This window comes from Pelodiscus sinensis, chromosome 6 (genome assembly GCF_052426305.1).
Source record: "Pelodiscus sinensis isolate ZL-2025 chromosome 6, ASM5242630v1, whole genome shotgun sequence".
In the NCBI taxonomy this organism is placed as follows: Eukaryota; Metazoa; Chordata; order Testudines; family Trionychidae; genus Pelodiscus; species Pelodiscus sinensis.
In genome coordinates this window covers 2543640-2560335 of record NC_143057.1, presented here as the reverse complement: position 1 = coordinate 2560335, position 16696 = coordinate 2543640, and the positions used below count along the sequence as shown (strand labels likewise).

At 40.6% G+C, this 16696-nt stretch overlaps 1 protein-coding gene and 1 long non-coding RNA gene across 10 annotated transcripts in view; one reads left to right on the top strand and one right to left on the bottom strand.

Moving 5' to 3' along the window:
- Positions 1 to 16696, bottom strand: part of RNF38 (ring finger protein 38) — a 154533-nt gene that overhangs the window by 32728 nt on the left and 105109 nt on the right. For both annotated transcript variants that reach the window (XM_075931273.2, XM_075931272.2), the window contains exons 3-5: positions 8222 to 8415; positions 4070 to 4283; positions 1141 to 1308 (exon numbers count right to left, since the gene is read on the bottom strand). In XM_075931273.2, the coding sequence (XP_075787388.2) occupies positions 1141 to 1308; positions 4070 to 4283; positions 8222 to 8415 (576 nt within the window). The remainder of the gene's footprint in view (positions 1 to 1140; positions 1309 to 4069; positions 4284 to 8221; positions 8416 to 16696) is intronic.
- Positions 1 to 16696, top strand: part of LOC102453365 (uncharacterized) — an 85353-nt gene that overhangs the window by 56029 nt on the left and 12628 nt on the right. For 2 of the 8 annotated variants that reach the window (XR_012904566.2, XR_016349815.1), the window contains exon 7: positions 8241 to 8444. This is a non-coding gene — a long non-coding RNA (uncharacterized LOC102453365). Of the gene's footprint in view, positions 1 to 384; positions 2693 to 8240; positions 8445 to 16696 lie in introns of those variants that run through there. The other 6 variants (XR_016349820.1, XR_016349814.1, XR_016349818.1 and 3 more) reach the window with 5 other exon arrangements.

The following is a 16696-nucleotide window of genomic DNA, read 5'->3' as shown; positions in this document are numbered from 1 at the left end:
AGTTCAGCAGGGGGGACCAGCAGCGAACCGGGACAGCTGATTCCCTGCTCACATCTGGTCTTCCCAACCCCACCCCCAGCTGTGCTACAGCCTTTTAAACCCTGGTGGCTCTTCATACATTTAAAAGGCTGAAGCACAGAGGGGTTAGCTCCCAGCTACAGCTCGGCAGTTTTCCCCTTATCAAGTAGTCGATGGAAATTCCATTGGCTAGTCAATTAGTTGATTAAACACAATTTAACATTCCTAGTGTAGACATATGGTTACTTCCATATGAATTATCACCTTATTTTAAAACACATATGAAAAGGCAGTTTTCTGAATTTCCAGGGTGTTTGAGAAAACTCCTTGGAGTGGCATCCACTTAATTTGTTACTTGTACAATAGGGAGTGAACTGTCAGCACTTAAGGATAACTGTCTCTTGAACAAGGTGGCATGCACATCACGGAGCTGGATGGTATTCTCCACCTCATACCTGAAGACTATTACTGGATGAACTGTTCATAGCATTTTGGGTCTGAGACAGGAAAGAGCTACCTAAGCAAGTCAGGTATTCTGCTCTCAGCAACTTGGGAGAAACATGATTGCTAGATAAACAAGGATGTTTTGACAGTTGCTTTCTTAATGTGTTTCCAAACAGTTGAAATAGCTTTTGGCCTGTGTTAGTCTTTTTTTTTTTTTTTTTTTTAAATCTTGCTAGTATTTACACAAATTATTAATTTAGAGATGTAGATGGAAGGATTTATTTTGTCTAGCCACACAATCTCTTGAGGGGAGGGGTCTTTTATTTTAATGGGTTTCCAACTATTTTATTAACTTTAAAAACCCTTTCGTCCAAATTTCTGAACTTGTTTCATGAACCTATTGATGTATGTTCAGATACTGGAGGCCTAAGTTGTTTTTAATTCAAGTCAGAACTATGTTAGCATAAGAAAATGCTGCACCACAAGAAAAAAAATACATAACCCACACAACGCTGCATCAAGCTAGAAGGCCTGCTTATACACCCCATTCTTCTCTTTGGCCCAGTGAAGAGTGGATTTCACAGATGACAACTGCAAAACCACATTAAGGGGAAGCTCCAGGCTGCCCACCCCACCCAATGGAGATGGAAAAGCTCTGTCATTTATAAACCTACTAACCGGAGGAGGCACACTGCAAACGGGAAGGTGCTGTCCACTGAAAACCACAGAACATCCTGGGACCTGCTGCGTGTTACAAGCTGGTATGTGCTGGCCTGTGCAAAGCGGAATCCCATGTGGTGCCACTGTTGTTACTGTGTAGGAGACAGGGACTGTGCCCTGGTGGATCTGCATGGAAAGAAAACAATTTTCAGTAATTTTGTTAATTTACTCAATTTGGAGGGGTCTAAAGAGTTATGATTTGACATTTAAAAATGAGGCAGTACCTCCCACATAAAAGCCTATTAAAATCAGAAGGAGAAATGTAAAAGTAGCTAAACAATCTTCCAATCTCTCATAGGAAGAGTGTCTAAATGATTTTCCACAGAGATATCAAAGGAAAAACTTCAGATTTTCTTTTTTGGCAAGATACCCATCTCTGTGTATTCCCACTCTAAGGCTAAAGCTCCAGGAATGTGTCTAAAATAAATGCAATAGCACAGTGGATAAAAATAAAGGCTAACTTAAAAGCTGGAAAGGTTACACACCTATAACTATGGTTCTTTGATCTAACACCCAATAAGGATCCACACTGCTGGTCTGAGAATGCCAGATCCAGCATTTTCAAAAGTTCCTGAGATTTACAGCCTTCCCTTTTCGAAAGAACCACCTCTAGACTGCGGTTTTACTTCCCAAATTGCGCTTTTTTGAAAGAGCGCCATGACACGATTATGCAAATGAAACGCGGGAAATTCAAATCCCGGCTTCATTTGCAATTTCGAAGTGCCTAATTTACATCCCTCTATCGAAAGAGGGATGTAGTCTAGACGTACCCAGACAGCCCCAGCTACTGCTTGGTTTCTTACACTATACTAGAAATATCCAGTACAGACTCCAAGGAACTAGAGACAAGGAACATGGCTCCATAAAAGGCAATTATTTTGTAAAACCCTTCTTCCTTCATGAATTGCTTCCTTCTTGAAGAATTAATGAGGGGGAGCAATCCAGTACACAGATGGAAACAAACATAAATTAGGGCCATCAAACAATTAAAAAGAATCACAGTTTTAATCACACTGTTAAACAATAACAGAATTGTATTTAAATATTTTAGGATGTTTTCTACATTTTCAAATACATAGATTTCAATTACGAGTAAGAAGTGCATAGTGATTCCTTTATATTATTTTATTACAAATATTTGAACTGGAAAAAAATTCAGTTCAACTTCATACAAGTACGATAATGTAATCTCTATAGTGAAAGTGCAATTTATAAATGTAGATTTTTAACATAACTGAACTTAAAACTGAAACAATGTAAAACTTTAGAGCCTACAAGTGCACTCAGTCCTACTTCTTGTTCAGCCAAATGCTAAGACAAACAAATTATTTAGAATTATTGCCTGTAAATGTGTCTACTATTTCTTTACCATGTTACCTGAAAGTGCAAACAGGTGTTCTCATGGCATTGTTGTAGTCGTCACTGCAAGTTATTTACATACCAGACATACTAAACATTTATATGAACTTTACTGCTTCCTTAGAATAATTAAAAATCAATATAATGACAACTAATGTTTAATTGAGTTAATTTGTTTTGCGTTAACTCCAATTGACAGTCCTGATATAAAGACAACTGCTCTCCTGATCCTCTACAGCATCATGAGTATCACTACACAGATGACTGACTAGAACTCCAAGCCTCAGTCTTGCATACCTCTGTCGTGAAAATATTCTGGAGAGACAGTCTAAGAGACCTCTGACTTAGCTTGGGTAAGGTAACACTGCAGACTTTTTGTCCAGGGTTAGCAGGTTTCTAGGCAATGACTGCAAGAGAGGACTACTGCTCATAGAGCAGACCAGCCCATGGTGTACAGGAGGAAGTGATCCTTTCTCTGAAGCAGAGTCCATGTCAAGCACCGGCATGAAGGACCCACAAGTCTCCAAAGCAACACCAACATACTGTTCCAGAGGATGCCAAGAAACAACACTTGCTTTCCCAATACATTTCCTAATATAACCTCCCCAGCCAGCTTTAGGGGACAAATTTGGAGTTTATTTTGGGGTGCTCCAGCAAACTAATCACTTATCAGACATGAAGGAAAATTCTGAGAAGGCCAGAAGTACTGTTGGCAAGTGCACAATGTGGATGTCTGCTTATTGAGAACAGCACCGCACAGAGTACATAAACAAGTGATCTACTATCTGCATGGGGCTCATTAGTTTACAGGCTGAATTTTACATTGTTACAGCCAACAAACGCACTTGATCTATAAATCTTTGAATGCGAAGGGTGAGGCTATGCTAGGGGACATTTTCTCCAAAGGTCTTTGATTCTGGAATCTGCTCCACTGTTAGTCTCTCAGTCCAAAGCTTAACTTTTGGGACATACTTCAAAGCGTAACTGTTCCGGGCATTTGGAGACTGAGCAACTCATGGGTTAGAGTAACAGATTTGGGGCTGAAAATGAGTCTATCCTATCCATATGTAGGCCGTCAATTAAATGCACTGTGAATTCTATTTTTATATCATCTATTTTAATCCTGTAAAAGCACCTAGCTAAAGATAGGACTTCATAAACACTGAGATAAAGTACATACTTCCTTGCTACCACAGCTCCTCTCAAATGGAATTCACCTCAGAAGCAGAACTATTTTTCTCAAGGTCTGATCTGAAGGTTTTTGTAACCATGCTGTTGGCTGCCATGGCCAAATGGTAAATTTCACTGCTAACAGGCTCTCTGATTTATTTATTTTTACAACCAATATTTTCTATTTCATCTGCTGTATGTTACTAGCACACCATTATGACTTTTAGAAGAAACTGCCATGACAGATGCCAGCAGTAGTTACCACAGTGTTCTGTCTTCTGTGCCAGCTACTTGGCGTTTCTGAAAGTCTTAAGAGAAATGCAGTGTCCTTAGCATATTCAGCCCAACACTTTCATACCTGTTCATGAATATCAACCATCACTGCATTCTGCTGTGGCGGATGAGCAGCTGGGTGCAACATACGGGGGGATACATTCGGTGGGTGGAAGGCTCGGGGCTCTTCTATTGCTTGTTGCTGTCCGTAGGAGAGATGGTGATAGTTTTCATCTTGACTAATGGAATTATGTCGAGACAGACGATCCCTTCTCACTCTCTGGCGTCTAACAGGAGGACTGGGAACACATTAGAAGAAGAAAACGTGTCACCCAAATAGCTACAGGCTTCTTTCTGAAACAAAATTGTACATAATCCAACACTGAGGACAAGTCTATACTAGACAGTTCTGTCAACATTATGTCATGTCAGCTAGGGATGTGTTGGGTTTTTTTTTATAAACCGACAGTAGTACACCAATAAAAGCCTTAGCCTAGATGCAATTATTTCAGTATACTGTAATTGTAGCTAACACACCAATCAGGAGAACCAGCATGAGCTATATTAATGTAAGCACTTTTATACAGATACCGTATGGATGCAATACATTAAAAGAACATGAAGTTTGTCAAATCACTCACTCAAAAGTTAGAAAATGCCAGTATTAAGATTGCTTGTGCAACCTTGTACATATTCATGACAACAGATATGATTACATACTGTTTTTCCAAAAGACACCTGACTCACTCAGCATGCAGATCGGATGGTGCTCACCAACTAATCGGCTAGTCAGTATTTTGTTTTCTCCTCCTTATTCAATGTGTGGCCTCAGGCCTTATTTACTGCACAGTACACTATTCAAACCCTGGTCTGAAAACAGAATGTACAACTTCTTCACGGGCTTCTTCTATGGCACTTAATGTAGTAGATGAATGTTTCAAAAACATTCATTTATTTTCACACCACTAGTGAGCAAAAGTGGTGGTATTAATCTCTAAAATGGGGAACCAAGACATTTTTATGTTAATAATCTATCCACTCATTTTGAGTTACCTATGACCTGAATATGGATCACAACATAGCTCTTCTGGTTTGCAAAGTACAGCTCATATTGACTTTATTTGCAACTGTCAGTGCTCAGGCCTTCGGCAAATCAGTTGCCAAAGAGTGAAGTCAGCACCCAGAAAATGATGAATTAAAGATACCTGGAGCATGCCCGTTGTAAAGGAAATGGTTGGGAAATTTAGCTGCACTCTAGCAAGTTCTACAAAACATGTGCAAACTGCATTTTTCCCCCAAGTTTTATATTTGGGGCAGATTTTCAAAGAACAGGGAAAGGCACATTTGACATAGGTCACCCTTTGAGCCACATAGAAAACCTCTAGCATGGGGCACTTTTTCTTTGATGTGAAAGTCACCAGAATGTGACATATGTCACCAGAATGTTTTCTATATCACAGTCAGTTAGAATATAAATTAACTTGTCCAAGATATTCAGGTATTCCTTACGTTAGTGACTGCTTTTAAATTATTAAAAATGGCATTACTTCTAATACACAAAACACACTTGTTCCAAGGTTTTACACCGTTAGATAAGAGAGACCTATATAATTGTTATTACTTTATTACCAAATATATTTTATTTAGTAATGCAGGCAGCAGATTTCAGTTTTAATGAATTCAGATTACACCTTTAAACTTGGTATCGGCTACTGTTAATCTGATTTATACAGCTATTCTTCCGCTAATCTCAGTGTAAAAGCTGTAATGTCATATAAAGGAAGGCCTTGAGTTTGGGGAAGTTCTCAGGAGTGGTTAAAGTCACCAATGGGAGTTTCAATATTTTGAAAAAACTTAGCAAGCAGAGATGCCCTAGTTTCCCCTGCCATTTATCTTCAGACAGTAGCTTGTTTGACTTCAGTTCTGACTTTACCTTTCCACAAGTAGTCCCAGTTGTCAAGCTTTACTTCTGTTAATTACCCAGAAGGGGGGAGGGGGGGAACATAGCTACAGCAAAAACTGTCAACACTTTTTGGGCACTTTTCTATTTACTGGTTTATAGGCAGCATAGAACATAGAAATCTGAAAAAAACAGACCTTGATACAAACAGACTTGTTTTAGGTGGTCATATACACAGCAGAATTGAAAGAAATGTCACATTCCTTAGGTGAAACTCTGAAATAGCCTCCAGATGTGTAGTTCCAGCAGATGACTAATTTGGAATTACTAGGAATGCCTCATGCAAAGCAAACCTGCACTTATCTTTTACTTAACATTCTGGGTTCTCACTTTTAAAAAATACTTTATGCTGGAAGTACTGATTCATTTGCTAGCCATTTGGTAACAACTTCAAAAATTTCCAGTCAGCGTATGCACAGGTTTTGTTCGATAAGTAACACTTTTGAATGGACACACTTAGTGACAGAAACTAAACCCAATAAAAACTGAAGCAAATTCATCATGGGAAGAAAGCCAATTAACTTTGCTTTTAAACGGAATTATGTAAAATCCCACCGAGCTTATTTTACTAATATAGTAATCCATTTTTTATTTGTATTACAATGACGATAGTGTCTAGAAATCCCAAGCAATTTCGAGGCCCACTGTGCAGAGAGTTCCAGTCCTGAGAAGGTTACAGTCTAAACAGACAAGATAGAGGACGAGGTGAAACAGATTCATGATGGCAGGAGCTGAGAATAAAAGATAGGTCTCCTGAGTCACAACCCAGTTGCCTATCCACTGGATCACATTGCCTCTACGTAATAATCCAAGAAATCAACTCTCTGGCTTGCATTATTAGTTTTGACTACTAGTTATATGAAAACAAATATAATTTGGCAAGCTGTGACCTGAAGTTTCCAGGATGTGTGATTCCTGAAGACAGCTTTAACAATATACTACAGCTTCAATAAACTAACAACAAAGCGACAGTTGACAATCTTTAACTTTGGGAATCAAGAGGGTCTGTTTCTGGCCTAGAAAGTCTGTCTTTTGCATTAATAGAAAGGTGCCAGTTTTCCAACTTTAAAAGAAGCCAAAATATCACTTTCTTCTGAAGTGAACATAGGAAAATGTGTTTTGGAACTGTTTGTGTCACCTAACACAAGCTTAAAACACACTGTAAGGGAGCAAACACTTGTGTTTTGGATATTTAACTAGAATAGAGAAGAGGTCTTTATTTTTAAGATTTACAATCCACTGGTGCAGGCACCAGTTCAACACAGCCATCCAAAATTCTACTCTTCCATGACTAATTGAGTTTATTCTAAAATCTCTGCTTCGAAAAGGCTTATGAACAACAGCCCAAAACAAACAAAAATGTAAATGCACCACACAGCTAAGCAATCGCATGGTATTACTTGCACCAATCTTGTCAATTTTATTCATTCTCATTTGAAATTAGATTGTACAGTTAGTAGGAAAGGTAAAATTGTAAATTTTGTCAGTGCCATACACGTTTATTGCACTATACAAAAAAAAAAAAAGACAGACAGACAACTATTGCTACTACACCACATACTGAACCTCTCTTGTCCAGTACCCTGGGACCTGACCGGTGCCAAACCAGAGAATTTGCCCGACACAGGATGTCAATATTGTCTAGCAGCATTACCAACATTTCCATTGCTTACTGGGCTCTTAGAAGACATTTAGGAGTAAATTATAGTTAAATAGCAGCACAGAAAACTGAGAGCCAGGACTGGTGGCTGCAAACAAACTTTGGGACTGCAGGAAACATGGCCACATCCATGATAAGCGGACACTGAGCTAACTAAAATCATGCCAGACCATGATTGTCGTCAAGCCAAAGAGTGCTGGACTAAAGAGGTTCAACCTATAGTAGTAGTCTGTGCAGAAATAGGAATCTTTAGCTTTTGTTTTTTTCTGACACATTATCTGCATGCACAAGCACTAATGTAGTGCACAGTATTAAAGCAATAAACTGATTTCTAACAGAGTGCTAAGATTTAGCCACCCATGTCCATTCAAATTACAGTAAGACAATACACAGACTTCATGAATTACTTCCAATGCCAGTTTCCAGCTGTAATACCACCAAATGTTTATCAACAAACCTAGCAACATTTATCACCTTGTACTGTATAACCAGGAGTCTTCTACTAGGTTTACTTTCCTGCTAATGCTAATGAATTACTGCTGCCTTGAAAAAGACTTCACCTGAATCAGCAGAAAGGCTAGCAAGAAACCACTCCACACCCTGACTAACCCATTTACCTCCTCCTGTTGCGTGCAGGTGTGTTGCATCGTTCCCCTGAGAAGTGATGTTGGTTGGGTCGAGCTGAAGGAGGCTGCCTATTTGATGTCATCTCCCATGGTCGCATTGGCGGCGATGGGGCTGGTGATGCTGCTGTGTAGTCAAAGACTGAATGAGAAAGGCGTTGTCTCTTCGGACTTGGACTGTCTTCACTCTGCAAATTCAAAAAATAAACCCACTTGAGTGAGTCACACCCTGCACACACTGTTCTGTACTATTAGTGCAGGTTACATCTCTGGGGGAAAATCCTGAAGTAGACTGTCTACATTCAAAACTAAACAGTGCATAAAGGCAATGGAAACCTCTTTATGGTTTCCCAACAACTACATTTGTATTAAAGAATTTAGTGCAATATTTTTAAAATTCTAATATTGTGCTAAAAACAAAATGATCAAAGATACAAAGGTAAAAAAAAGTTTGCTTTGAAAGAATGAGGATGGGAGGGTCTAATGTATAGGCTCTTCAAAAAAGTGTTGCTAGCTAAGTACAAATATCATGCCAATGGGATCCATATTTGTCAGTCATTAAATATGTAGCCATATGGAGTTTTAGGTCAACACATGCACCCAATATCCACCAAGAGGATGATCATTATCCATCTTACACGTCGGATTTGTACCGCGGTCAATTTTAATTTTATGAACTCAGCTCAGATGTGTCTCCTGCCTTTAACTTGTTACCACAAGACTGACAATTAACAAGCTTACAGAGAATTGGACAAAAGCGTCAGCTAAGTTAATGTAAATTTACTTGAAAAATTTACCTGGCTGCCTACCTTTTTCCTGATCCAAGCACTTATTTTGCTGACAAAGAATTCTAACAGACTATGGGGTGCCAAATTGCTCCAACACCACCTCAATTTTATTATCTGACATAATAGGTATTGGGCAATAATCTCCCAACATCTTCTGGTACAAAGACAACTGATGCAGAGAAAATTCAGCTTCTCTGCTATGGCCTTGTCTACCTCAATTTCTCTTTTTACTCATATAGGTTGAACCTCTCTAGTCTGGCACTGTTGGGACCTAACTGGTGCCAAATGAGAGAATTTGCTGAACTATGGGAAGTCAATATTATAGTGAGTGGGTGTGTCTCTTTTTATTTCACTAAGGCAAATAAATGGAATAGCGCTTGCAATGCTGCTTAATATAGGACTATATCGGCACAAGGAAATAAGTAGATAAAGGATAAAAACATGCTCACACTTAGCAGCTTTACCAGAACTTCCACTGCTTACTGGGCTCTTACCACACATTTAGGGTTAACGGAGCTAAACAACAGCACTCAAGACAGGGACTATAAAACAAACTTCACAGGACTTCAGGAAACTTGACCATACCCACAAGAAGCGCACAACCGACCAACTAAAATCATTCTGGGCACCAGATGTTGCCAGACCAGTGTGTGCCAGACTAGAGGTTCAACCTATAGTCCCCCATGACCTACTCATTCTTTTGCAAGCTGCTTTGCTTCAGAAATACTTCAAGAACTTGTGTTTCTGTGGCAATCTATTCTTCAAAAATCCCTCAAGTCCTCATAAAACCGTAGAGGGGGAGGGATAGCTCAGCAGTTTGAGTATTGGCCTGCTAAACCCAGGGTTGTGAGTTCAAGCCTTGAGGAGGCCCTTTAGGGATCTAGGACAAAATCTGTCAGGGATGGTACTTGGTCCTGCTGTGAAGACAGGGGACTGGACTCAATGAGCTTTCAAGCAAGGTCCCTTCCAGTTCTAGGAGATAGGCATCTCCATTCATTTAACATACAAGTGCATATATACTTTATTTTACCTGCCATGGTTTACATTATATGTATCGGTTTCACTAATGCTGCATTTCCATTTTTAGAAGAATACATATGTGGTGTGAATATTTCTCTTCATCTTGGACAATTAACCACCTCTCTAATCTTCCTGTTTTCCTTTTCAGTTTAGGAATACACACTCTTTTTGTATCTATTACAAACTAAGGATTTTACTTTCATACATTTTTGCTCTAAGGCACCCTTCTTTTCCCTTTCTAATGCTAAGTGTACAGTGACAGGTTTATTTTTTATATGATATTCTGCCTTAAGGATGTAGTACTTAAATTATAAATCACTAGTAGCTGTTAGGCTAGGATTACTTTTTTGACCAACTTCTGTATCTCAGAAGTAAGTGAAGAAAAACCTTTCCTCATGTGTGCTTTAGGATGAGGTATTCCAAGAAGCACTCCATACATCAAGCAACCTATTTCTCTAAATCTTGCTCCACTGTGATATTTGAAAAGTTTAGATGCTGGTAACTGAAGTTTCCCATTATCATTCCATTGATTTAGCTGCTTCTTTGATCTCCCTCAAAACTACATTCAAAATCCTCTTCCCAATTGTTCCACCAACTGCTTAACTTTACTAGTGGTAAGGAAGGAGAAAAGGGTACAGCATGAAAGCTTAGTAAGCAGTACCTTTGGTATGCTTCAAGTTCCTACTTTGATTTTTAAAAATTATATTTAAAAGTCACAAGGACAGGGTTTCAAGGTTCATAGCCAAAATGAGAATTTCCAAAGACAGTCTTGGAAAAGGGAATTGTATGCTTAAGGTGAGATCCAGAAATATGTGCATATAGGGAAACGGCAAAAAGGCCAGACACTCTGGGAGACTACAGAGAACCACATGAAAACAGTTACAGCTGGGAGGATGAGACCAAAGTGTACAATGAGCTGACAGAGGGGGTAAAGCCTAGGAAATGGTACACCGTCAACTGTACTCCTGACACACATTGTACCAACCACTGTTGGTGAGAATGCTTTAAAGCTACGGTTTTGCTAACCACCTTTGCATTGGTAATGTCATGTATCTGCACCCTTTGGCACTCAATGTTTAAATATCCCTCACTCCTGCCCCCAGCGCCTCCAAATGTCCAAAAAGCATATTTAGCCTGCAACAGTGGCTCCTAGGTTATTTTCTCTTTGAGGAGATGTAATCCAAACCCAGAACACAGCTCATGAGTTTAGAGATGGCAGAGACATGCCAAACTAACAAGCTGCTAGGCAGTTACCCCTTCACCGTTCCAAATGACTTTAGCACAGCGCTACTCAAAACTCCATAACACGTGCTAATTGCCTTCTATGTTAAACAGTATTTCCATCCCAACTTGCCTTCCATTAGAAAGAAAATAACCATGAAATCATTTCCTGAACTACATTATAAGCATGCTTTTAAAAAGGCAAATTATTTTTCTTAACTGAAAAAATAACCTAATGCTAAACCCTAACTTCTTCATAAATTAGTGTCATTAAGAAAAAATATTGGTACTTTTTCTTGACTAATTAAGAAATCAATTTTCATGAGATGATTGTAACAGGGTTACAAGAGCATACCGTAAAAAGTAACAGGGAATTAGTGGCAGAAACAAATCCCATACAAATTAAGATCTGTTTACATTTCAGTTTCACTGACACCATGGCAGAGTTGGCCACAAACTATAAATCTGCAGTCTATAATACCCTAAAGTTGGCAAATGTGATGCTATATTTGTACACTATGTCATTTGTAGCAACATTTACATCTATCTCCTCAAACCCTAAACACAAAAAAGGTGAGCTGACCATGCCAGTGTTCAACAGGCCAGCTCAGAGTACCTGGACTCTCTATTTTGCTGATATGTTCTTGTGTTGTCTGTTTTTAATCGCTGTCAAACAAGCAGCAAGAACAGAATAACATTGCCTGATAGCTATAGAAGATCCAGTTTATTTTTATTAATTACATAAATTGATGTGAGAAAAGCCAGGAACTAAAAGATTATACTGATTCAAACATGAATTTCTAGAAGAGCAAGCAACATCTGCACAAAACAGAACATTTCATACATCAAAGCAGCAATGCCAGAAAGACTTCATGATACACGTCCCATGTTACTACTAAAAGATGATGAAGCTTATGCCAAGGCAGAATTAGGGCTGAAATTAAATCCATAAAAGTCAGGAAATTCACGAGTAATGCTCTCAAAGTGTATCTATACTCTTTCCCTTGCACCTGCGCACTCTGACATTATCAAACGGAGATACCAATATGGAGCCATGCCACTATTAAGCAAAGAATTAAACCCATTTGTAAAATAGGTCCTCCTCTTGTACTATTTAGCATGAAATGGAGTGAAATCCAGACAAATTGTTGATGTAACCATTCATTATGCTTTTGAATACTTTTTACAGCCATTCAGTATGATTTATATTAATGCTGCTCATCTTTGTGCTCTTATGAGAAAGCCTGAACAAGCAGCTTATCCTTTTTTAGAAAAGCAAAGTTTTTACCAAAATGGTCTCCTTTCCTCCTAAAGTTCTAAGAATTACATGGAGCTTTTTACATCTCAGCAGTTGTATGTGCCAGGTGACATCGCTTGAAAACATTTCCAAACTTAGACAAGTTCTAAGACCAGCTCTACAAGGGAACAAAGTCAAACTAAGGTACTTAACTCCAGCTATGTGAAAAGCATAGCTAAAGTCAACGTATCTTAGTTTGAATTTCTGCAGCACCCCTGCTACAGGGGAGAAGGGGTTTCAATGGGAGAAAACTCCCCCATTGACTTCCCTTACTCCTTGCAACCTGGTGGTCTCTACTAGACCTGCTAAATCAAGCCACAGGAAATCCATCTCCATAGTGTTGATCTTCCAGTAAGCGGAGATAAGGCCTAAGATGCCTTGCAGTCCCATACCCCCCAGTACCACAACCCTCAGGCCTGGTTTCTGGGTTGCATGCTGCAGCCATCCTCCACAAAATCTTTGATTTCAATTTTAGTGTCAAAGAAATGAAGCTTCAAAGTTATTTGCTAGAAGAGAGAATGGGGATGGTGGTGAAAGTCAGTTTCCCTTCTTTGCAACCCCCACATCTGCACTGCTACTGAGTCAATGAAACCTTCATAATTTAGTCACCCCAGGATGCACATATGCAGCAGATCTCTTAGCTCTATACCTCAATAAAGGAACTGGCAGCTTGAAGAGTCAACAAATGAACCAGTGAAATAAGTGCTCTGCATGCTAGAGCAGGTGGATATCAGAGCTGCAGCTGAGCCTGCCTAAGCCGGTTCTTAAAGCAGTGGTCCCCAGCTGCTGCAAGGAGGCAGAAGGGAGCCACTTCCAAAGGCTCACAGAATAAGATAGCTAAGGGAACCCATTGTACACAGTGAAGCAACATCGGCTCTACTCCATGCCACTTGGCAGATGACAAATTGGGGAGGAGAACAATATCCAACAGAACAGACTAATTACTGCTTATTTAGTTTTAGGTTTAAGGATATGATCCTTGATTAGGTTGCGAGACATCATGGGGTAAAAGCTCACCATGTCCTCGGAGTGTACTTCTTTTTAGGTCTGCACTGGCATGCAGACAGACTATTCCGAAACATTCCCTCCATCCCTAGTTTATACAATTCTGCACATAAATACAGAGTCTCATGAGAGTTTTTTAAAGAAATTGATGACATGCAGCAGAATATCAATTCACCTCATAATTAGATTCGGAGTTCAAGATAGCGTACTTTTTCATGTCATGTTTCGGCTCAAGAGAAATCTGTAGCTCTAATGGTCTTTATATTTTAGGGCTGGATGTATCTGTCACATCTTTGAATCCTTTTATTTGAAATAGCTTTCTTTAGGAAGAGGCATCACATTTTTAATGTATAAATATTCTTATTTATTTGGATTTGCTACAGTGCTGAAAAACTAAGGTAAATTGGACGTTGTCCTTATAGAAGACTATGTACAGCAATTCGGAGAGGATTTCCTGAACCTTGGATCTTCAATGGGCCAATGTCACCAAAATGAGGAATGCAACCTTCCAAGAAAGCAGGAGGAGAGAAAATGAATCTATGGGCTTGGGGTAGGGGAGAGGGGGACGGAGAATGCATAAGCTGCAACAGCACCAAGTTCAAGTCCCATGGTGGGATGGGATCCTTGATGTATGAGAAGAAATGCTCTAGGCTCTTCAGGAATCTGGCTGTGATATTATAAGAAAAAATCGACCTACCTGCAAACAGCGTATAGAAGGCCAAGATGGCTGCTAATGGACTTTGACTGATAAGGACAATCTCTGGAGCTTGAAGTGCAGGAGGTTATCAAGAATAAGCTACAGAGGAGCCTGTTCTGTACAGACACCCTTCTCTGCAAACCAGAAGATGAACTTTTTCCCCTTCGCCAGATAAATAGCCGTGGCAGAGGGATTCCATGGCAGAGGGATTCCAACTCCCCAGGAGAAAACACTGTACCTCATCCGAATACTGCTGCTCCAGTCCATTCAGTCACAGAGTCACCAGGCCATTAGATCTAGTGCTGCCAGGTTGGACTGCTGCAGGTCTGGGACAACAGGTCAGGCTTGAGGAGACAGGGTTTCTCTGTCCATGCCCACAAATCAAGCGGAAGATCTGGCATTTCCTGTTCTGCCTGGATGCTAACAGGTCCACCTGAGGAGTCCCCTACCTGCCGAAGAGGGAACTGACCACCATTGAATGGAGGGACCACTGATGCAAGACAAGAATGTCCTGCTCAAATGATCCGCCAAAGCACTCTTGATTCTTGGAAGATGAGCAGCTACTAGACGCATGTTGTACTATAGAAAAAAGCCCCAGGCCCAAAGAGACTCCCAGCAGACAACTTGGCTCTGCACTGTCGACTGGACCACCATGTTCTGAATCTAAGGCAGAAAGGCTCAGCAGGCCAGACGAACCATCCTGAGCTCCGCAACACTGATACGTAGGGCACGATCATGACTGGACCAGCAAACTTGAGTACCGAGAGTGCCCAGATGTGCTCCCGATACCAGGCCTCACTGTCAAGGCTGGGGCCGTGAAGGGAACTCCTTCCTTCACCGCTGCGGGACCTTCCACCAGCTATGGGATGAGACGATTCTGTTCAGAATCCTAACCGTATACTGAGTCAGCTGGGCATGTAGGGAGAAACTAGCCACATCTGGAAGATCTGAGGCAGAGATGTGGGTGTTGGACCATGCGAGTACACGCTGCCATGAAGCCCAACGGTCCCAGAAATTATGGGCAGTGGAGAGCAGGTGGGCCCACAGGCTTGAGATGAGATCTGCCATGGCCCAGAACTGTGCTTTGAGGAGAGACTCTGGCTTGGGAGGAGTCAAGGGCTATTGCAATTAATTCTATATACTGTACTGGGGTTAGGGTTGACTTGTTCATCATCATCATCCCTAGGTCACGACAGTTAGAACATACCAGGTTTAGATGCCTCTGCACCTGATCTGGGGACCAGCCTTGACCAGCTATTGTGGAGGTATGGGTATAGCTGGATTCCTCGATGTTTCAGGTAAGCGACCTCTGGTGCTATGAAGTTTATAAACACTCTCAGGGCCCAACACTGAAGGACATCACCGTAAACTGGAAATGGTACCCACCCAACATGACATGAAGGAATAACCGGTGCTCTGGAAAAACAGAGATATGAAAGTAGGTGTCCTTCAAATCAAGGGCAGTGTACCAGTGTCCTGGATCCAGAGCAGGGATGATGAAGGTCAGAGAGACCGTGCAAAATATAAGTCTCTTGTTGAGGCAACAGTCTAGGATGTGCCTTAGTCCCTCTTTTGCAGTTAGAATTAGGAAGGAGTGGAAGTAGAATCTCCTGCTTTCCATGTGCTGAGGAACCTTTTCCTCTGACCTCTGGTGGAAGAGGTTTTTGACTTTCTGAATGAAGAGTTGCTTGTGACAGGGGTCCCTGCAAAGAGATAGGGAAGAAGGGTGGGATGGGTGGTCAACTGAAAACTTCATGGTGTAGCCGGAAAAAATAGTGTCTAAAACTCAGCAATCTGAAGGGACACGGGTCCAGGGCTGACTGGAAATGGCAGTTGAGGAAACGGAGGGCTGGATCCAGCTGTCCTTGAGCACACCCTTCAAATAACTGCTGGTATAAGCTGTTTCAATGATAGAAGTGTTTTCTGGTACAGTCCTGTTAGCCAACCCTTTTAGTGTAGGCAAGAGAAGCCCTTTCCCATGTAATCTACCCTGCCAAAAGGAGAGAGAGTTCCTAACAAGCAGGAGACTTGAGCATATGTGATTTCTTATTAAGGTCAGAAATGTTCTCAATAGGAGATACCCTCCAGAAGCAGTACAGCTGATTTTTTCATCATATACTGTTCTCTAACTCCTGCTCTTTCTGAGGACACCAATATGGCTCACCAAGACAGTGACTGGGCAGTTTTGTGCTTTTTATTCCTAACCAGGAGGAAACTAGTGGGGTATGCTGGCTGAAGGAGATAAAAACCTGAAACTCAAGTGGGTGAGCAGGAGGAAGTGTGACAAAGCTGATATGGTACTACGGCACTTAGGCATACTCAAGACTTAAGGTTTATCTAGTGTTTCCCAACCACTATTAAAGGAACTAACATTTCTCAGCATCTCCCTGAGAAATATTTCTTCATGAAGCAATAAAAAGAAAAAAGTTAAAAGGAAGCTT